At 38.7% G+C, this 23,573-nt stretch overlaps 1 protein-coding gene across 1 annotated transcript in view; it reads left to right on the top strand.

The window, feature by feature from the left end:
• Positions 1–23,573, top strand: part of CDC73 (cell division cycle 73) — a 102,247-nt gene that overhangs the window by 11,223 nt on the left and 67,451 nt on the right. Inside the window, exons 8-10 of the mRNA XM_030953988.1 lie at positions 8,932–9,030; positions 10,273–10,351; positions 19,342–19,406. Of these exons, the coding sequence (XP_030809848.1) occupies positions 8,932–9,030; positions 10,273–10,351; positions 19,342–19,406 (243 nt within the window). The remainder of the gene's footprint in view (positions 1–8,931; positions 9,031–10,272; positions 10,352–19,341; positions 19,407–23,573) is intronic.

The following is a 23,573-nucleotide window of genomic DNA, read 5'->3' as shown; positions in this document are numbered from 1 at the left end:
TTGTGCAGGCTTGCAGGAACATTCTTGGTAGCTTGGACAGCAATCACCAAGTGTTAATGTTTATATTTTCCAACAAGTAGCAGTGAAAGTAAGTAGATAGAGAAACATCACTTGTTACTGAGGGCTGTGATTTATCCCAGAACAGCTCAGGTTTTTCATTTGTACTTTGGTTGGGAGGGTTGTTTGGTTTTTGGGTTTTTTTCCTTTTTTTTTCTCTATTTCAAGAACCTTTGAAAACACCTTCTTGAAAGTTGTAAAGAAACTCAGTTATGTTGTCTCAGGCAAATAATTTCTTCCCTTCTTCCCTGCTCCTTTTAAAAATTTTGATCAGGGAAGCATGATACTGCTCTGCCAATGCTGTTTTGACTCTTCTATGATACTTGAGTTGCTGATGTGCCTGATAATTCTTTTTGTTGTAAATTTTCTGCTTGGTATGGGTTTATCTGCAGTCTCTTGAATCCTCCTAGAGTATTTAAACCAAAATTGACTTCAACAGTGCATGCCTTTTTAATATCTGAATTCCTTTGGAACTCGCGGGTGAGTGGTAACAAACATTGAGCGCTCCTAAATGTAAGTTTTGTTGTTTCTTTGCAAAAATTGCTTCAGTCCAAGGCTGCTTCTGAAGCTTTTTTTCCACAGAGGAACACTCCTGTGTGTGTAGGTTTTCCCAGTGTTCTCTGTAAATAAACTAAGATGCACAAACAGCTTAAGATGCAAAAAGTACACAAAAGTGAAAGGCCACAGTAGAAAAAAAATTCTTGACCTTTTCAGCTTACTGACAGGTTTCCTCTGCTTTTGATATGTTTGAAGAAAATATTGATTCCTCCAGCAATATGCTCCTCCAAATTCATCATAGATGTCAAAAATATTAACTGTATTTCTGAAGCATTTACTGTTTCTCCTTTTGGACACACTTCCCAATTCTGAAGTTTGCTTTATGGAACTGTTCCAGGATGTTTTTTAAGTCTCTGGTGATGTAGTGTTCTTTTTTAACTTTTTAAAAAGTTCTCATGATACTTTTATTCTGTCCTTTTACCTGCGGCTTTTATTGCCAGCATCATCATTGTCACAAATCTCCCCTTGCTGACATTACAGTGAAATTACAGATATTTTCCTGGCTGTGAGGTTTTATTTGGTTTATGAGAATGTGTAATTTGAGTGCGTTGATGTTGCTGTTGTAGAAGGTGCTTTAGCATTCCCAGTTTATTTCAGTTTAGTTGACCCTTCGGATTTCTGTAATGCTTCACACAGGTCCCTTGTCTGTGTGACCTCTCTGCTACCCTCTTTTGATCAGATGTTGCATTGATCCTGGGATGTCTTTTTACTGATTTCTGTGAGGTTCCTATAGTTTGTAAAATCAAACATTTCTGTTCACCTGTTCTCTTTTGGTTTTAGATTTCTACGTTTGTATTTATCTGCTTGCTTATGGTTATGCTTTGCTGAAAACTTTTTGTTGACTTCTTATTTTATAATTTTGTGTATGATTATTATGCAGTTCTACCTCTTTTGGAAAGTCAGTGTTTGATTTAATTCCTAGTAGATGAATCATCTTGCTCTCTCTGTTTTAAATTTTGTTGGCTTTCCCCAAGTCTGTACTGCAGTCTTCTAAATTTTTATGAATAATGTGGCATTTTTATGTGATCACTTTTCAGAGCCAAATTGCATCTGTTTAGTATAAAGATTGTTTTCTTCCTCATAGTGACTTAATTTTAGAACTCTTTGATAGTATATATTGTTTAAAGGAATTTAATTTCAGGAAGAGTTTTGAATCCATACACAGACTCTTTAATATCTTAAGCGTTTGAAATGTTAAGTTTTGCATCAGTGCTCTGCACAGGTTTCAGTTTCATGCGTGTTTTTAGATAAATGGGAGGCTGTTTTGTAAAACAAACCATTGAATACCTAGAAAAAAACCTGTTTATACTGAAATTGATTCTTTGCTTTCAGATCCTTCCTCTAGCTTTCTTTCCTAAAAATTCTTTTGTTTTTATGATCTTCTGTAGCAGGCAACAGCAACCTTTTCTGAAGGAAAAACCTAATTTCATCTCTACTGTAAATGTATTTGGCACTTGAATTTTTCCCATGGGAACAAATTAAAGTAGCATTCACAGGTGTATTTGGAGAGTGTGTTTTTGTCTGTGACTGCTGGTGTACTTGATTTACATTTCATTATTTATTTTTAATCTCCCAGATTGCTCAGAACTATTTCTTAGATAAGCAGCAAGGTAACTGGGTGGGATCTTGGAAATGCACTAATATTGGCCTTGTGGATTTGTAACTTTTGGAAATGAACCAATGTTCTGATATGAGCAGCTCTGAGCATTTCAGATGTTCTTTAAAAAAGGAAAAAAACATCTTCCATCCTTTTCTTTGTGGAGTTTGGTGGGTTGACCTTGGATGCATGGATAACAGGTGCCCACCAAGCTGCTTCCCTCCTCAGCAGGATGGCTGGGAGAAAATAAGATGCAAAAAAATGTGGGGGTCAAGATGAAGGCAGTTTATTAAAAACAAAGGATGTGTGGGGGAAGCAAAGGAGGACAAAAGATGTATTCTCTGCTTCCCATCAGCAGCAGGAGATCTCCAGGCACTTCCTGGGGAGCAGGGCTTCGGTACATTGAGCAGATGCTCCTGAAGGCAAATATTGTAACAAGAAATGCCCTCCTCCTTCTTTCTCTTAGCTTTTACTGCTGAGCAGATGCCTGTGATGGGGAATACCCCTGGAGTCACCTGTCCTGTCCTCTCAGATCCTGCCCAGCCCCAGTGAGTGGTGAGAGGCAGCCTTGGGGCTGGGTCAGCACTGCTCAGCAGCAGCCAGAACACTGGGCTGGCATCAGCACCTCTCTGCCTACCAGGGCACACTGCAGCACTACCAGGGCAGCTAGGACTGAATTAACTCCACCTCAGCCACACCCAGTTCAGGGGAAAATGCTACAGTCTATTGCTAAAACTTTACATTTTGGCCAGCACTCTTTGGTTATCTTTTCTCACAGTTGCAAGTATATTAGAATTATATTTTCTCAAGTGAACTCTAACCCTCTGTACAGGGAAATAACATAATCCAGCCTGTCAAAGATATGGGAAGTCTTAAAGGTTATAGCACATAACCTTTCTAAATCTCTACAGCTGAAAAGCTGAACAGTGACTGCACACTCCTGATGTAGGTGCATTGTCCAGGCAGACACATGTACACATCTGTCAGCAGCTGGCCCAGCTACTGCTTTGGTGCATTTCTCAGCTTTTAGCACATCTATAAATATTTTCTCCTCCCTGAGCCTTGTGTAAATCTTTTGAAGACTTTGCCAGGCATTATATGGCAATGAGTGACCCGTATGGCGTCCTAACATTACTGCCTCCCTGGAGACAGTCCAGGGAAAAGCTCTGAAGTAGAACCATGTAAGTTGGACAGCAGAAATTGGCATTTCAGGTATACACATTGCTAAATGGAGTTAGGTGTGTGTCAAATCTAAGAATGATGGAATGTGGGCTTTTCTGCAAGTACCTGTTGATAATGGAAAAACTGTTCAGACTTGGTATGGGATTAGAGTTAGGTGGAGCTGAGTCTCTGTAGTTTCATAACCTTTACATCATGAAATTGTATCTTTCTGGAAGTGTAACCTTGTTCCTTTAACTGTATATTACTTACAAGGTCAAGGTTGACATGTTGAAGCAATGGTCTGTTTTTTTTCTTGCTGTTGCTTCACTGCTGCAGACTAGTGAATTTGATTCTCTTGCAGTCTGGGTAGTTATATTTTCTCTGCTTAATAGATACAAAATACTTAAGAAAATATTCTGAATTACAATTTTTAATATAAAATTGTTCTTTTTTTTAATAAGGTATGAACTAAGCCTGAATAAAATAAAGTATTTTCCTGCCTTGATCCTTCTATTTATAGATCCTCTGTTCTTATGTGAAAGACTTAAGAAAATGTGCTGGATAGCCCAGTCTAAGTTTTGTGTTGAAAGCATCGAAATCTTATACTGTATAACAAGTAATTTGATAAAATGAACAGCTTTGTTTTTTAAGCCTTCATAGATTTTTCAGCTTTTATGTCTTTACTTATTGCAGCCCTTTTGTAATGTACTAGTTACCTGTACTTTTCTTTGGGAAGGTTACCTGATGCCCAATGTATTATTATCCATGACACAAGAAGGGAATAGACTTTCATAGCTCTAGACTGAGTTTTATGTATTAAATGTAATAGTTTTGATTTGTATTTCCCCACTGTGCCACCCCAGCTTCTGGGTATTTTTGTGTGCATGGTGAGAGACGACCAGAACTGAGCGGGATGATTGCAGTTTATAGCTGACCTAGCTAGAGGGATTGGCATTTTCCTGCTGTGTGGCATTTATCTTAGATGCAACCCACAATTGCAAATTTATCTAATACAGCATCTGAATTATTCCAGAATGTTGTTATTTTGTGGTCTTCTGTCTTTTTGTACACAAGTGTTAAAGAGCAGAACTGTTTTTTTTCCACATGTGTAGCTTATCTTTGTGGTGGTCATGATTTTTAGTTTTGTGTTACCACCTAAAAAAGATTACTACTGCAATTAGTACTTTTATATTTTATTTTTAAAATTAATGTATTTTCTTTATAGGTTTGATCCTTTTCACAGTAACTACTGTATTTGAAGTGAACGTGAGAAATCATATTTTTGTTCTCATGAATCTTGACCATTTTTACTAGTGCAGTCACCTGTGAGGAGGTTAATACTGCAGTTGTAGTTAAGGTTTCAATAATTTAATTTAGCTGGAAAAACAATTTTGAAGCAAGACTAATAGTATTTTAATCACTTTAGACAACTAAGAGTCTGAGAGTAAGATTTTGCTTATTTTAAGAGAAATTGGTTGTAAAAGCATCTTTATGTGTGGGCTCTAGGTGGCAGAATTGTCTCACGTTCCTGGAGTTCACAGCAGTGGGACTTGAATAGCAAAGTGAAAAAGTGGAGCTGTGCCAGGCTAAGAGCAACTGGTGTCCTCATCAGTGCTCCAGGTGGAGCAGGGGGTTGGTTTTGGAGGGGCTGTGCACAAATGTCACAGGACAGCCTGAGTGCCCAAACTCCACTTTATGCAGGACTGCCTTCCTTAGTAAAACTTGGCAAATTATTTTATTGCTGCCAGGCATTACTGCAAGCATTTTGCATGTAGCACTTAAAGGAAAGATGGGGCAGATTTTAAAAATTGTATTTACACTGAGCAATAATAAATTTTATTTTGTCTATACCTTGAATTCCAACAAAAAAAAATCTGTAAAATAAAGCATTGTTTCCCAAAAGAATATTTAGGTCAGCTATAAAGTAATTGCTTAAACACTGCCCTAACATAGCTATTAAAAAATATGTATATCCATATGCTGTGTTCATAGGAGAAATAAACTAGGATTATGTATCAAGGGGATTGGGATTTTTGAGATTTTATGCTGTACTGTATCTTCAGGCTGTTAGTGTTGCTGCTGTTTCACACTTCTGAATTAACATTTCAAATTAAATGTTTCAGTTGTCTTTCATATAATATTCTTGCTACAAAAATTTAGTGAAGATAACATAGAACAAGTGAAAATTGCAGATTTTACTGTACACATAGTCCACAAATAAATATACAGGGAGCCTACAGGGAGCTAGTCCACAGCTATACAGAGAGCAAATACACTCACAGCTGTTTTCAGTTCAGCTTTAGTAATTCACAGTTAACTTATTGAGTGGAGCATAAAAAATGCCCAGATTAACTTTTTGTGAAAGGAGTGTCTGATTTTTATTTTTTTCCCCAAATGGTTAGTAACAAGTTCAATTTTTATCAACTTTTTTTTATAGGCTCCCTAATCTGAAGCTTGACAGAGTCATGAGGTGCTCTTAGTTGTTTAGGAATATAAATTCCAGTAGTGTAATGTGAATTTCTTAAACTACCATTGTCCTGGAAGCAGTATCACAAACACCTGTTTATCCAGGTGATTAATTTATACTCTCCTGTGTGGCAGTGTGCCTGTTGTGTGCCCCAGCATGGCTTGTCCAGCTCCAAAGTGTGCAGAGAGCAGTTTGAGGGGTACCAGGAGTCCCTGCAGTTGGGAATTAGCAGGGAGGAGAGAAAATCAACTTCAAACTTGGTGAACAGTTTGCAAGTTGAAGATGCATATTCTGAAGGCATAGGGGAGTGATGCCTTAAATGCTTTTTTACTTTTTGATTTGAATTTGAGATTGAAATATGTGCTTTAATTTTAGATGTGCAAAATATTTTCTTTTAACTATACAGTTTATCACTTCATGTTCCTGCTGAGCAGTGTTTTAATTTCTGCTGTACTTTTATGAGGCCATCTCAATGCTGTTTTCATTTTTCTTGTCATGCCATATATAGGAATTACTGAGAATGTGTGATAGGAATATTGCCTTTTTGGCACAGCATCGTGCCTTTCAGTCTGCCAGTGGCTGTAAAGGATTTTGCAGTATGTCTCAGCATATCAAGCAAACGTGTAAAGAAATGTAGTTGGGGCTCAAATCTGCCTTCTCTAGCCCTATTCTAAGTCTGGACAATGTTTACAGCATTCTGCAGCTCTTGATTTTCCTGGGATGCATGTCCAAGAAATCCTTACTGTCAGTTCAAGAGTGTTTTTGAATTTATGTTTTTTTTTTCTTAGGCTTCTCTATCTCTGCAGTGAAACACCAGAGTGTAAATCTGATAAAAAATTGGTTACAACTTAGCTATAGGAAACTTTTGAAGTACTGTAAGCCATATTGTGTAACAGGGTATATGCTTCTAGTTTTACAGGTTAGATTTAAGATTTTATTTTTGTCAGATGAATGAGATGAAGTATACTTTTCTTCAATTTTTTCCCTCTAGAATTGTTTTCAATGAAGCTGAAACCAATGTTTATCCTTGATGATCACTATTAAAAAATATTTGTTTATTTTTGCTAGCATGATGAAGCTGCTGTAGTGACTAGAAGTCTTTGTTAATGAGAGTTAGGGTTATGGTGGGCTACAGAAATTAAAGACTGCGCTTTTTTAGAATAAACTGTGATATATTATGATGAAAGTGTTTTTATTACAAAAGAAATTTAGTTAGTGATGTGACTTCATTAAGCCTTCCTCGTCAGAGCAGTCTGATCTGACTGGCCCTGAGATTTCTCCACAAACATCCTGGCATTAAATCACCAGCAGTGAGAGTAACTTGAGTTGATGTGTGTTAGTCACTGTGTTGGCAAGGGATAGAGCATCTGTGCAGAGAAACAAATATTTTGATGTTTGAATTTTTTTCCCTCTTCTTTTCTTCTCTGTCCCTCAGACCAGAAGTTTTTGGTAGTAAAAGCGTTGCACTTGGTTTAACTAAGTTTAGCTAAATCTAGGGCAGAAGCTAATGGATATTCATATTCTGATCTCTGAAGGGATGAACAATGAAAGCTTAGCAGTCTTCAACTCTGCAGGGCTTTACAAATCAGCAGGTACATGCAGTGCTCTTGCTGCTCAATCATTTTTCTGTCACAGTAATATAATCCCATATCCCTGACCAAGCCAGTGACCAGCAAGAAGATGATGTTAGTTTGAGTGCTTGTTAAAACACTGCTGGTTTGCTCCCCTTCCAAACAGTCATTAGTTGTGGCCCTGGGGGACTTGCATTTTCATGCTGTGGAAAAAAGACATCAGCAAGAACACTTCTGATTGCATGCTTATTAGTGGCTTGTTTTCAGCAGATGGGAGAAACAACCTTGTGGGGCTTTTTACCTGAATGTGGTCCAGGATGTGCAGTTTAAGGCTATTAAAGTCCCATGTGTTTAAAGGCCTTGGAAAAGTTCATAATTTGAAGTTACAACTCCCTTTAAGACTATATTAATTGTAGGTTTTATGAGTAAAATGTCGATGTGAATGTTGCTTGTAACTTCCTTGTGACTGGGAGATTTGGCTTCTGCATGGACAGTCACTCTTAAAACATTGCTCCTTTTATTAATTAGCTCCTCCTTGTGAGTTTCAGAAGATGGAGTAGCCTTGTTTCCTAAAGACAGGGTGTGATAAAGCACAGCAATGACAAGAATTTTGATTGATATGATGCCCAGACCACAGTTAGGGAGAAATCTGAATTTGCAGTAAAAGCTTGTAGTTTAGACTTTGAGTATCCGTTTATAATTGATACGTGCATGGTTTGCAGCTCTTGAAAGGTTTTTCCCCTGGGATTTTTCTGACTGAAAAGAACTTTAAATACAGTTTTGTGTGAGTTCTTTCAGACTTTATCAAAAGAACTGGGTTTGCTCAGGGGATGGCTTTGCCTTCATAAGTGGGTTCTGGTGGTTTTCCAGTTCCTGCCCTTGGTGGCTTGCAGTGGATTGACAAGATGTTCACTGAGGTCAAGTGAACAGGCTTAGGGAAGCTTTGCAGTACAACTCTCTAAGCGATTTCTACAGAATTCACCCCGGAAGTCTTTGTTTTGTAATTCATGTGTTTGTTTCACGATGCCAGTGGTGTTAACACCACTTCAGTGTTAATATACAGTACTCTGGTACAGTGTTAGCATTTTGTGAATACTTTATATTATTCTGAACCAGTAAAAAAAATACAAAACAAACAGTTTTCCTTAATTGATAAAAAGGTTTCTTTTACTGATGAACCATAGCTGACATTAGTAGATGTTGTGTACAATTAACTCTGTACCTTACAGGCTACAAGTGCTTTGAGAGAAGTTTGGTTTACCTTGTGATATAATGAAGCCAGTTAGATTTAGCAGGTGTGGGCCTTAAAGAATAGGGGGTAGCAGTGATGGCTTAAAACCCTTTTAATGTTTGGCTCCTGTCACAGAAAAGGGATCAGAAATGAACTATTTAGAAAACTGGTGCACCAGTTTGGGTTTTTGGTGAAATGTAAGTTAACCAAATGGTGTCTTCACCTGGATGGTTGTTATGTGAAATGGAGATGGGCAGTTAGGTTCACAGGTACCTGATATCTTTTTCAGAACTTTGCCAAGAACATTTTTGCAATTCTTCAATCAGTTAAAGCCAGAGAAGAAGGCAGAGCACCTGAGCAAAGACCTGCACCAAACACAGCACCAACGGTAAGAGCAGTGTTTGGCTGGACACGAGGGCTGGGACACCAAAAATGAGAGTACAGTCTCTTCTCACTATTACATACACAATTTGTTTTGGTTTACTTCCAAAAAATGCATATTTTTAAAGCATAACTTCACTGCTATTCTTTGAGTTAAGTTGCATTTATTGGTATTTAAAGAGTTGAATATATTAGTTTAATTAGCTCAATATGCTCTTGTTACTGAGAGATGAATCTTCCAGTGCCAGCTTCTGCATCTATCAAGCATTAGCCACATGCTGCATCTATTTGCAAAAAGTGTATGCCATGAGAGTGCTGCCATTTCAAATGAAATGTTTTGCTGCTTTTCTGACAGATAGGGTAGCAAATGTTTAAGAATCTGGAGCATGACTCATGAGTGGGAACAGCTCGAACCAGCTTTCTTTTGCCTGTGATAAATCAGGACAGACTTAGAGCTGTATTGTTTACTTCTCTCCAGGTATTAGACAGGATTTGTTTAGAAGTGTGGTGTTTACTATTGTGTTCTATGAAACCTAATAGATCTTTGAACATGGTGGTAGTCTGCTCTAAAAGCTGTTTAATTGTACTCTGTGTTTTGTTTTTGCTGCTACTGCATTTAACAAAGAACTAAATTTAAATAGCGAGATGAATTCCAACATGTAAATATTTGCTTTGTGTTGAATTTCTTAAATTGTGCGTGGCATTATTCAAATGTCCCACTCAGAATAAATGTGAATACATAACTAAGCCGTCCACAAAAAGGATTGAATTGATATTGAGTGTGCTTCCAGATTTGTGCTTTTTAAAACCTTTTTCCCAGAATCCCTTTTTTTCCCTTCAAAATTTGTTTTTATTTTTTTTATTCAGCAAAATTTTATCTTAATCAGGCTGACAAGGGAAATTTGGTGTGGCTGAAGCCTTAATCATGAATTGTCAGTTAATGATTTTTTCCTCACTAATTCTTTAAGTATAACAAAAACTCAGTAGAGATTTTAATAATGTAGTTTGTTACTGTTTGTTATTTTAGTTTTGCCTCAGGTTATTCTCTTTGCATTCAGTACTAAACTGTTTCTGTAAGACTGTAAGTGGATATTGAATGGAAACATCAGAAGTTTTCAAATGCATTGAAACTCCTAGGAAAATGAACTGGTTTTATACTCTTGAGTAGTTCTAAGTAACTCTTCATGAAATTCAAAAACCATCAAATACTTTTTAGTATGTTTTACGAATGTTGTTTAACCTGTTTTAGGATCCCACTTTACGAAATAAGCAACCTATTCCAGCTGCCTACAACAGATATGATCAGGAAAGATTTAAAGGCAAAGAGGGTAAGTTGATTGCAATGCTTGTTTCAAAATTAAAAAAAAATTGAGAACCAAAACTGGCCAGTCACCAAGTTCATGTTAGGGGATTTTCCCTGCTAGTATTTCACAAACCTATGAAAAGACAAAAAAAGAGCTGTAACTATGCTGAAAGACAGCCTTCCAAGTAGTAAAATCCAGAAGTATTATTTGTAGAAATTGTTTCTACCTAATTGTTTGGGGAGGGTCTTATGCAATTAATAAAAAATCACAAGTGCAAGGATAGCTGTCAGGTGCATAACATGTAATGGATTCCCTCTCCTCAATCAATCACAGTTGCTCTAAAAGTTGCCTCCAGTAACTGCAAGTAAATATTACCCACTTGTGTCTATGTAAATTAAAAAACAAACTAGGAACAGCAGTGCAAAACACAAGCACCCTCCTGGAGAGGAGATGGAAACAATGTACAATATTGAAGAAGTCTCACCAGTTTTAAAAGATGGTGAACATTGAACTTGAGTGATGATCTGTTGTTCTAATGCAATTTTTCTCCTGTCCCCATTGCTTTTTTTTATCTTGTTTTTAGCACAAGTTCAGTTAGTTCCCTTTCATGTCTTCCTGTAGTTTTATTTTGCAATCTTTGTTTGTTGTGCTTGGATGGTTTTGTGCTTCTTGCAGAAGGTCATGCAAATTTTGTTACATTTCTGGATTGCTTTGTCCTCCTGTGTGATTCTGAGAATGTGGTGTTGGGGTTTCACTTGGTCCTGAAATGGGATTGACTGGACTGCAGCAATTTTTCCAGTTGAAAGATTTTTTAGTGGTGAGGTCATATTCTACCTGCCTAAAAAAAACCAACTCACTGTCACACTCCATTCTAGAGAGTGTTTTTCTGCCTTAACTTTCTGGTTACTTATATTTGGTGCAGTCACACAAAGTTAATTTTGTATTTCAGGTTTCTGGGGATATTTAAAGAAATACACAGGTTAAGAATACCATGTTAGCTAAGTGTAGGCTAGCACTGGAAATAAAAATGAGGTGTTGGAAAGAAGGTATTTTAAACATGAGCTGTCTTATGAAAGGTTTTGGTACCTCACTTATGGAAGTTACATAGAATTAGTAATTAACATCTGGATTTCTTAAGAGAGGACCTAGAGATATTTGAGATCTTCTTTGGCTTCAAATTAAGTTCAGAAAATAGCCAAGATCTCATTTACTTCTAGGGTATTCTATTGTATAATTATTACCTTTTAAATTGTAGTCTAACTGGAACTCTGAGCACAGGTGGTTTTCCTGTCATAATTGGGCATTAATGCACAGATAATGTAATTTGCTTAAAACTGAATGATGCACATCACTTACAGCCCTGTCATAAGTGAACTCATTCCTTATGGATGAGGGATTTTTAATTTACTTGTTCTCAAAATGAAGCTTTGGCTCCCAAATATTCAGTGTAGAAGTGAGACTACAAGCAGAAAAGTCATCAATAAAAATAACATAAGAGGTTTCTTTTTCATTAAACTCTGTTTTTTTACAATAAGTCAAGTAAAAACTTGGAATTACACCTGTTTATGGAAAGGTTGCAGTACTGGGACTTTTGGGGAAAGAATTCTGAAGGAAAAGCAAGATAATGAAGTTCAAAGGGTAATAACTTGCAGTCTTTATGCCATTGTATCCATATTTATTTAGTGATGGTGGATAACACCTATGATAAAGCTGAATCCTACAGATTTATGCCATTCTGAAGGGTTCCCACACCTTTCTGTCTCTGACTGCCTGTGTTGGCTACAAACAGCGGAAGGCAGGATGGTGTGGTGCTTGTAACAATGGGCACAGTGGTGGACTTGGCTAAACAGTGATACAAAGCCCAAGGACAATGTCTCTAGGCTTTGTTCTTTATGTCTCACCTGTTTGCTCTTTCCTCAGAGGTATTGAAATACCAGAAAGGGTCCACAGTAGTCCTCTTCTCATTGCAGCAGGATTGTGGCACATTGCCTATATTCAGTTTTGTATGATACTACAGTATTTAAAGTTTAGGCAGCAAAGAGGTGAACTGTTTTTCTTTGAATATTTGTGGGCTTTAATAGAGTTTTTCCATTAGCTGTCTTGTCCTTAGCATAAGGAATTCAAAGCTTGTAGAGCTAAGAGAGTAAATTTAGGAATTTTAACATGCATTAAGTAAACTGTTGAGTTGCAGCCAAATTTCTCTGCTTCTTGTGGTGGATCATTATTTCTGATGCAATGTATCAGGATGCCTCTCTGGTAGACTAAGTTCAAATTTTCCTGCCAGATGGGACAGGCTTTGCTGCTAGAGTGGTTTAACAGTCAGTGTGAGGGGGTGGTGATTGTGCTGTTCTTGAAGAGCAAACACTGAGTTCCAGAACTGCTCAGCAGCCCAGGGACAGGGGACAGGGCTTGGTCACCTTTTGTCCAGGGGAGTCTTGTTCCTGCAGCTTTGGTCAGGCAGGACAGAGAAACCTTTCCTTTGACATCCTTCAAGTTCTGTGATGCATTAGAATGTTGTTTGCAGTAGGAATTGCACATCCTGGATATGTCCATGTGGAAAGTGGAAGAGCACATTGCCTGGCAGTGCACCCATCCTGCCCAGCTGCTCAAATGTTTTGGAGGTGAGGAGGTGAATGGCTTGCAGTCACTTTCCTTGGGTGCTGTTTCTTTGCTGTTGCTTTGGTTTATTCCATGGTGGCAGTTAGTGATGGTATCTTCTCTTCAACAGCACAGAGCTCCATCCTGTGCTAAACTTCCTCTTTTTACCTTGCTAGTCCTATTCCTTTCCTTTGTATTACTTGCTCAAGTGGGTTTTTTTACACTTTATTAATGAGCATCTTTACAACTGGAGAAATTTTTCCAAACTGCTGTTTGTCATACCTTCTTGAGCAACATAATTTTAAAATCTTGTTCAGGATTTAAAAATCCTATGCTCAAATGCCATTTGATACTTTAGGAGCTTATTTTGTGTTCTGTCCTGTGTGCCTTAATGTTTGATATTTAAATACACATTATTTATATGTATGTTTTGGATGCTATTCTGTCTTTTTCCCCCATTTTCTTGGGTGGCTTTACCCCAGAAGATTTTTTTCACATGCTTTTTTGCTCTGTAATTTCCAAGCGTGCAGGAGTGCTGGGATGGCAGTGTTGCAGATGTAACATTTTTGTGACCCACATCTCTCAGTATGGATGACAAAGTCAAGTTGCCCTGTGCTGCTCCAAGGTTAGATCTTTAAGGCTTATTCCAAGAGCATTCCTGTTGTTCTCTAAGTTTCAACACAGTAGCAGCCAATTGTTACTCCCTCCCCCAAAACAAAACAAAAAACCCCCAAAACTTCCAGCAGTATTCAATCCTGTTTAGGGTAAATCAGAGAGTCTTGCTGTGTGGTTTCAGCCCATAATGGTGAAAAGAATATTCCTGACTGTGTTCAAATGTTTCCTTCAGGAAAGTTTGCTGTTGACTTCATGCTATTGTCATCTTATATTTTATATATAACTTTACTGGATGTTCAGACACAGCTGCCATTTTCCAGAAGTTTGTCAGTCCTAAGTGCTAAGCCCAGGGAACAGAGGACTGTAAAGTTATTATATTTGAGGTGACTCTGGACCAGAACATTTTGTTTCTCTCTCATCTACATTGTTAAGAAAGTTTCTTTATAAGGCATTTCTCATTATCAGTTATTTTATTTTAAGTTGTGTGATATCCTTTTACACAGGGAGAGTAGAATTGGTAGCAGGAGATAAAAGGTTCTGAAGTTTTACTGGTCAGGCTTAGTTTGACTGGTTAAACTTTCATTTATTGCATTCACTTGAAGATTTATATGATTCTTATTTTTCCCTAACAGAGAGTATGTACAAGAGATGCACATTTGGAAAAAGAATGTGGTCTATCTATATTTTCTGGCTTGGTATGGCCAACTAGTTTAAAAACTTTAAACTTTTAGCACTGCACATTCACTTCTGTGCTGGAAAATACACATAAACTGCTTTAGCAATACACATAAATTGCTGTGAGAAACTTAAGATGTTGGTGTTAATTACTGGTAAGATGATTACAGTGCTGTTATACATAAACTGTACAGAGAATTTGTAAAGTAATTAGTGTAACTTGGAAATTTAGGTGTGAAACTTACTTGGTAGGATACAGTAAAGGAGTGCTCAGTAAAGTCTCATGCAGAGTGACATTTGGTGTCAGGGATTAAATTACTGGGGCTGTGAAGTGGGGTAGTGAATCATTTCCAGGCTGTGTGCAGAGTGTTGCTATCTGGGGCTTGAAGAGTATACAGCTGAAAAAAGAAGTGGTTATTCAGTCTTATTCATCCACAATTCAAACCAAGGCTTTAACTCGAGCTCTTCAGTGTCTGAGACATGCTGCTTTGTTCTGTTTTTATTTCCCTTGACTTCCTTCCAGAAATTCAGTTCTTTTTCCAGAAATTGAGTCTTTTTCAAGCTTTTATTCTTTTGGTAATGTATCAGAGCTCATTTGTAGCTGGATTGGATAGCTGGAGCTGCAGAGGTGCAGAATCAAAGTGCAGGGTGACCTAGATGGATGTGGAGCAGTGGCTTTAAGCAAATGCAAGGTACCCTGAGCATTAATAATATATGCAAGGAAACAGAACATGCACCCAAATGCTCATTCAGAGTATCATCAGTCCAAAAAGCTGATGCATTAGGGTGCCTATTTTCATTTCCAGGTCTAATTATTTTAAATAAGAAAAGGCACTCAGCCTGATGCATGGGGATGCTAGAAAGGTAACCTGTGATAAACTACCCTGGAAATGTTTAGGGTTCTTTTACCAGTCTTGGGGTCATGGAACTGAGAAACTGTGACCATAATACATGCAATGACTGAAGGAAAAAAACCCCACGGTGATAAGTTATGTTTCTGAAGCATTAGAGTTGTTTATTCAGTTCTAGTTATGTTTACATCTCAAGATGTAGTTTTAAGGCATGTGTTGATGATGGTGTTTTTAACAATGCATATATTTGTAAAATTGATTCTATTTGGCAAACAAAAGGTTGCAGTACAGTTTTTCCTGACAAAATTATTGTTGGGCTTTGATTGCTTTCTTTAGTCCTTAGTGTTCGACCTGTGATTGAAACATTTAATATGGACTGGTCTATGCCTAAAGGAAATGTGTGTCCTAACTTGGTAGTAATTATATTGAAAATTCCCAGTGTGTACAAGACCCTCAATAAGTTTTTTAATAGTTGTTCTGAATTTAATTCCAAGCTTACAAACAAGAGTCTGAAATCATACCATCATGGTACCTTTATTTATGAGGCTCTTTTTTCTTAAATACCCTTTTCTTAGTCGATGGTTTATCATTTTAACTGCTTCTATTACCACAGAGGAGCTGGGATTTGGAAGCAGGAGTTAGAAACAAATTCTTGGCCAGGTATTACCAGGTCAGCTCACTGCTGGTGCGTGACTCAGCAGCACAGGTTGGAGCTGCTTTGGGAGGCAGAGGAGAAGCTGTTGTGCTCCTGGAGGGTGTGGCACAGCGTTTGTGCTGATCAGTGCTGGGGGCATGGCCTGGGGTCTCTCTCTCCTGCTCCTCTTCACTATGGCCCTGGTTCCTCTGGTATGCCAGGTCTGCTTTTGAGCACCTGTAGCAGGATCAGAGCCTGGCCTTGGAGAAGAGCCTGCTCCTTGAATGTCTTTTACAGCATTAACCTGGCTGACACCCTCAGCAATTTTTGATGTGGGAATGAAGCTGGAAGCGTGGAGTCCCTGACCTGGAAACATTTGTTTCCTTTGCCCAGGCTGGGCACAGTGAGTGGAGCTGAGGGTGCTGCTGGATGTGCCCAACTGAGACCTAAAAAAAATGGTACAGACATGCAAGGGGCAGGGCCCGTGCTTCTGGCAGTGTTTATTTCTGTAAGAGAAGTGATTGGCTGACAGGTACAATACCACATGGTGTGTGTGAGAGCATTGAATCAATAAAGCTGTGTTCTGACAAATGTGTCACTGCTGTTCCTGCTTCAGGGGGGTTCCTATCCCCCTCTGGAAGCTGGAGATGCTGAACTCTACTTCTCCAGTTGCTGGGGGGTTTGAGGCAGGAAGCTGGAGAGCTGGTGGGCAGGTTGGGAGGTGGTTTCTCCTGTGGTCCCACCCTGCTGCAGGCAGCAGAGATGGGCCCTGCAGTGGCTCTGGTAGAGGCTGCAGTAACTGCAGGAATGGGGGTGGGTACCTACACTGACCATAAAGCATGTCTTAGATTTGAATTAGTGCACAAAGCCACTATGCCAGTATTTGCTAATTATCAGAACTGTTCTATTTGCTACCTGAGTAGCTTCTAAATAGTACTGGGGCCCCTGTGTAGCTGCTGGGAACATTGATCAGGCAGGAAACCGGGGTTTGCTGGAGGCAACAAGTGGCTCTTCATCCAAGTTACTTCTGCTAGAAAGAAGGGTCAGGACAAGGCTGGGAGCAGGAAGCTGATGAGTGCCAGAGCTGTGGTTTGTGGCTCCTGTGGCTCATTAAATGAACCAGGACAGATTTTATGAGAGACTTGAGAAGACTTCTGCAAAAGATGAAACCAGTGGCAGTTGAGCAGAGATTGGTTCCCTGCCAGGTGCCTCTCTGCCCTTTGATTTACTTCCTGACTGTGCTGCTGGCTCTGTGGGCCTTTGTTCCCTTTGCAATGCTGGTGGAGACAGGGAACAAACATGAAGAAATAATTACAGAATCAGGGTTTGTGCTGAGAGGAAAGAAGCCACAGCAGGCCAGGCACAACAGAGCATGGTGCTATGCTGCTCTTGCTATGGATGTCTGTGTTCTTTGGAAAGAATATCTAACTAAAATAGTTGGAAATGCTCTGTGTCACAGGCATGAGGAACCCTTGATAGGTCAGTCTGGAAAGGATGAAGGTTCTTCTGGTGGTGGTGTTCTGAAATTCACAAACAATTGTCAGCCTAGATTAGACACCTCTGATTTACATCAGTCCAAGTCAGCAAAAACATCCCTTCAATTTAGGGAGTTCTACCAAGTATTCTACAAGGCTCCAGGCATCACCTGAAATATTAACATGCTCTCTGCCCTGCAGCAGTGACCTATATAGTCACAGAGCAACCTGTTCTCCATGGAAGTGTTTGTGCAGTCACATCTTGACCATTCAAGTTCAGCGGTGTGACCTCTGAGCTAAGACTCAAGGCATACTTACAGCTTGGGGTTGAGGGGAAAGGTGGGAATGCCTATCAGTTTATGTAGGGAGGCAGTATCAATTTTTATAGGGAAGCTAGGCTGCTTTCTTTGAGGTTTTTGTGTGGTTTTTTTGTTTTGTTTTTGTTTTTTTTTAGTAGGAAGGACTGTATTCATGTGTGTCTGTACCTGCATTTAACTTTCTCAGAATTATGTCTGTAGTTCAGAAATGTTAATCTGGCAGAAAGGGAGGGGTGGCCTTGAGAAGTGAAGCTGAAGAAGAGCTGGGACTGAGGGCACTGTGAAACAAAACATGGTCAGTGACATGGGGCATCTTGGCTTGGTAGTGGGTGGCAGGTCTGGCATGATTGAGGGGGAAAAGGTGCAAGCCCAAACTGTTCAGTAAGCAGATAGCTGTCTCTGTGGTGAGAGGAGTATGATAAGTTCCAAACTCTGGAGTATCTTTTTATAGGCACTGGAGAGTTTTTAAATCTGGGAAACTTTTTGGCCTCGTTTCCTTTGACTGCCTGATGATCTTCCTCATCTAAGGAAGAAAGGATGAGCAAGCCACAGATGCTTCCCACATCATGTGAATTGCTTTCAAGGTTGTCTGGGTTTCAGTTTAAGTTAATTTACTCGTGATGAGAGCAAGAAGCTCTAATGGGTTCGAAAATTCAATGTTTTTCTTGGACTTTTTTTAGATCTGGGTAGGAGCCATGCTTTGGTTCTGCCTAATTTCTTTGTCTATCATGATTTTGGGCTGGTGCACAAAATGAAGGGGGTGTAAGAAATGACAAAAACATACCAGTTCCAAGTAGCTATTTCTGCACAGTATCAGTTACCTTTACCCAAGTGTAATTGAAGTAACCCAAAATTGCTTAGATACAGACAAATGCTTGTTTATCATGGTTTGAATGGTGATTATGATGCCATTTTAGGTAGAAATTGTTTGGATGGTTGTGTGATGGGATCAGTTCATGGTAGATGCATGAGACTGGGGAATTCACACAATGAAAAAGGTTTTTTTTGTGAGTCCTATTGGCCTTGTTCAGGAGCTTACTTTGATCTTAAATCGCTGAGAACAGGGGGACAGGGAAGGAGTCTGCAAAAGCAAATAGGCTGCTGACAGCAGGTTTAGTCATTGGGCACTTAATATAAATTCAATCTAATTAAAACTAATTAAAAAACCCATTCCAACAACACCCCTTTTTATAACCTTTAGTCTGGTGTTGTTCATTTATGTATATTCTGTCCTCTGTATCATATGAGAATGACAATGTTACTCTTCAGCACTCCAGAAGTGAATTTATCAAGTAAAATGGCCACACTTTTCTAGTTGGCATGTAAATTGGTTTCTTAGGTATATTTTTTTCCATTAATACAGGTTAAATATGTTGCATTATAATGTATTCTGGGAATATGAATGGGACTTCTCAATCTTGTAGTGAGGAGAATTTCTGAGACCACATGCAAGTTGTAACATTCTTGCGAAGATTTAGGTTTATAGCCTTGCTCTGAAGTGCTTCCAATTATTCTATGCAGCAGGAAAAGTACTATTTAGAAGCTACTCAGGTAGCAAATAAAACAGTTGTGATAAGTAGGAAATAATGGCATAGTATCTTTCTGTACTAATTCAAGTATAAGACATGTTAAATGGTTAGAGAAAGCAGCAACATCAAACTGACCTCTGTCTAAAGAAAGCAGATTTCCTGGTGACTACCCAGGTTTTGTACTGGGAACAGAACCTAAACCACCGCTCCAGTAAGATGTGTTCTCTGACAAAAGAACTCCAGAGAGATTCAGTGATGTCCATTTAGACAAGACACTGCTGTGCTCACAAGGATTTACAGAAGTTTCTTTCTCTTGGCAGAAACGGAAGGCTTCAAGATTGACACCATGGGCACCTACCACGGCATGACTCTCAAGTCTGTGACGGTGAGTGGCAACTCTTGGCTCAAATTTGTTTTATGGACTTGATTGTAAACATAGATTCAATACATGTTTGGAGATTGAGAGCTTCTCCTCCTGGCCTAGGCTCTGGAAGGTCACTTAGACTGAGTAACAATTGGTGAAAGCTCTTGTCTATGAAAAGCCAAAATGTGTTTTGTTTGATCTGCATGTTCTTGAGGTCTGTGCCCCAGGGATTTGTTTGTCTGCAGTAAAAAGGTGTGCAGGGAAGGCTTCTTGAGGTGCAGCATTTTCTGTACTACTTAACATACCCAGGTTTTTGCTGACCTTAGGTGTGTCTGGAAAGGACATAAGTGATAAAACTATACTCAGAAAACTGAAGTAATGAGCCCAGGTTTTAGAGTATTGCTCTGTTTGCCACTCTGCATTTGATGAATTTTTTGGTGGTGGAAGAGTTAGACCTCAGCACTACTGTTAAAGCTTTCTAGCCTGGTGAGATGGACTTCTCTTGTATGGCTGTACAGTGCTGTCAGTGGAAATTGAAACACTCACAGATGAGAAAGAGACACCCTCAAACAGATTCCCTTTTCTTTCTTTGGCCAATGTTTGTCTGCTTTTGTGCAAGTGGGTTAAATGCTCTCAGATAAATGCTATTTTGATCTGCTGGTAAGTATGACAGATGCTAGAAAACTGCTGTATTGCCCTCATTAAGGTTTTTGCCAGCTGCATACCTATGGAAATGTGATGAATAGACAGGACTAAACACTCTCCTAAACCCATACATTGCCCTTCTCATTTGAACATAAGATCTTGAGTAGAAATTTCTGAAAACATTCAAAGGTTTTTTTGTTTGATAAAAGTCCTTTCCCAAATCTTTCATTCCCATTTCATTTGTGACTTAGGATACTGTAAAAGAAAATGGAAGGGAATATTTAATGAAAGAATCTACTTAGCAGTAAATAGTGTAATTTCTAGATGAATTCAGAAATTGATTGGATGAAGAAAAAAGCTAACCTGTTATGTCTGAAGATTTGTTCTTGAACTTTGCATGAATTTTGGGCTGCTTTATGAGAAACCAAAGTATTGTTATACTAAACCCAGGTTTTTATGGGATAACATACCTGCCTCAAGGGGTAGGGATTTGAAATGGGTTAATAAATGGGTTCTGTTTAAATTGCTCTGTGGGGAGGAAAAAGAAAGGGGAAAGAGAAAAGCAAGATTATAGTAAAGCAGAAATGTTGAAGTGTTTTAAGCTTATAAGTGTAAAATCTGTAAAAGTGAAGGGATGCACATTAACTCTAAAAATTATATAGTTTTTTAAGGTCATAAAATAAGGAAGGTTTTTTGTTCTAGGAATCCTACCTCTTGCATTAGCATATTGCCTAGGGTTTTGAGGTTGTTAAACTGTCCTTGTTGGTTTCTTCCATTTAGGGAGAAAATATAATAGATATTAAATTACAAGTAAACCTTTTTTTAACATAAACCAGAATTTTTCGAAATAACTGTTTAAGAGTGCATGACTGCACATAAAGCATCATCTGGTGTCATGAGAAATATTAAAACTCCATCTGTTACTCAGCTTTTGTCTAAGAAAGAACTGGTGAGGGGATTTTTGGAGCCTTATTTTCCAGACTATTAAAAAGGTGCCCTCAATATTTAGCTCATTCATAAATTGCAGTGACATTCTGGCTTTGTGTTTCAGATGGGGGAGAAATAAATCTGATAAATATGTTCATCTATTTTGTCTAAAGTTTGTCATAGTGATGGACCACTCAGTTCAAACCTTTAATGTCAGATCATATTTTTGTGGAGAATAGTTAATCTCCTGCCATGCAACTATGGAACTATGAAACTTGGCAAGTTTCATATTTTGCTTTTACTCAAGGTTTTTTGTGGTTAGTTATGTTTTTTTAATGCTAGACAAAATTAGGGAGGAAATGGGAAAGTAATTGCTTCTCCTAGGCGTTAAATGGGAAAGCACGTTATACTCATTGGCTAAATCACAGGAATATGGAGGATAGCACTGGAATTCATTCACCTGCATGATCTCATTGCTGTCCTCATAGTGTTGGTGTAATTCCTGTAGGAACTCATCAAACATTTCAAAGGAATTAAGAGTTCTAGGTAGCTCTTAGAGGTTCTCTTCAAACTTCAGACCTCTGATTTCCAGATGGATGCTCATGCTTGAAAGCTTCTTTTTTATGCCATTGCTCTCCTTGACATGATGGCTCCTCCATTTTTCCTGTGCTGTTTGCTTGCATTAATGTATTTCTGGATTGTGATCAGATTCCCGTAAAACTTACAGTTCTTACCTCCAGTCTGAAGTGATGCACTGTTTGGAGTTGCCCACCTGTTTCTCATACAAAATTTGTAAAAGGTTTTTTTGTTTTGTGTTGTATTCCCTACACTTGCACTCTGCCTTGCTGTAGCTCTCTGTAATGATTTTAATGAAATGTGCAAAACTTATGTTTTGTGTTTGTTCTTGCTGAAATGTGAGCTGTCCTAGATGCTTGTTCTTTTTAACAGCAAAACAAAAACTTCTTTATCTTGACTGCTTTCTTTTCATCAGTGATGTTGGAAACTTTCTTAGCTTTCAGAATTTGTGCCAGAGCAGATGGTGAATGGTGGGCTTTTTCTGAAGTAATGTCAGCTAAAATAACTTGTGCTGCTGGCAGTTTTTCCCTGTAACAGGGTTTTTGCTTGATTGGCACACTACCTCTTAGGAAGAACTGACTTATTTATTGAATTTTTATTGTGAAGGCATGATCTCATTATTCTGGACGTGGAATTGTTTATAGCAAGGCATTTTCCTCAGAAAGATTTTAAAAAAATATTTTTTTCCTTATTTTAATACCTGTGGCACCTTCTGTTTGCCTGGATTGATGATGTTCTGGAACATTAGTAAGTAAGCTAGTGGTGGTAGCTCTTGCTGCTGGTTCCCCAGCAGTTCAGGTAGCAAACTGTTCAGCATGGCTTTCCAAAACCTGCAGGTCTCCCTGCAGGCTTCACTTCCAAGCATAATCCCTTGTGTAGCAGAACAACTTCTGGTTTTTATCCAGGAATGTTTGGTGTTTGAGATGGATCAATCTTTGGAAGAGAAGTATGTTTGTATTTCTGTACCACACAGGGTGTGAGGTGATGCTTAAGCTGATATTCTGAAGATTGTCTGTTACTTGTGTAAATTTGACATATTTGGGTCTTTAGCCTCCTGCTGTTCTAAAAGTTAATGTTAGCTTGGAGGCCAGTGTCATCTGGTGGAAGCCTAGAAGGTGACTCTCACCTTTTACATGCAATGAAATGGCATTTTGGGCTATTCATTTCTGTAACTAGGATATGTGAAGCATTTAACTGTTAGTGTAGCTCAGGATGTAAAGATCAGAACAGACCAGTTAGCTGCACCTAGGGCAGGATAGGAAGAAGTTGCTTGTTCTGTGAGCACCTGATAAAGCTAAACTCTTCCAAGCTGAGGGCATCTTTTGTATTGACGTGTGCACTTGGAAATAATATCTGTTTATGCATTACAGGAATAGTCATGGTGGTGCTGGTTTTACTTATCTGTGTGCTTTTATCCTTCAGTTCTCATGGCTTTAATAAGAAAGAAAGAAATAGCATGAAAGGCTGTGGAATTGTGTAGGGTTATTTCCTCTGAGTTCTGAGTGCCCTGGCTGGTCAGGAGCTGTGATTCAGGATTCAGCTGAAACTTGTGTTCAAGTGAACAAGAACATTACAATGGGCCCTTGTAGAAATGATTTTGTTTGCTGGAAAAATCTCCCGTTTTCAACTTGGGGTTTCTTTAAGCATTCAGGGCTGCTGAAGCTTGGGAGCTTCTTCTGTCTTTGGTTTTTTGCTGTTAGCAATGGAATGTGTCATTGATCATCTGCCCTCCTGAGCAGCCAGAGCTACTGTTGGCATCTTCCTCTTCTGTTCAGTGAGCAGGCAGGTGCAAGAGCTCCTGTAGGACTGAGCTGATGGCCTTCCCAGAGAGTCTGGAGCTCCACCTGGATGGTCAGTATAGTCAGTGAGGCACTTCACTTATGACAAACTCAAATGCAAATTTCTGTGGTGTATTCAGACTCCGTAAGTAAGAAATTCTATGTAAATTTTCAGTGCTTCTGAGTTGAGTGATATTTTTCCTCCAACCTGACAAAAGTAACATCCCTCTTACCATTGTACACTGCCAGGCTTTACAGCAAT

The sequence above is a fragment of the Camarhynchus parvulus genome, chromosome 8, assembly GCF_901933205.1.
Source record: "Camarhynchus parvulus chromosome 8, STF_HiC, whole genome shotgun sequence".
NCBI lineage: Eukaryota > Metazoa > Chordata > Aves > Passeriformes > Thraupidae > Camarhynchus > Camarhynchus parvulus.
Note: the sequence above shows the minus strand (reverse complement) of the source record. Positions and strands in the feature narration are given on the sequence as shown.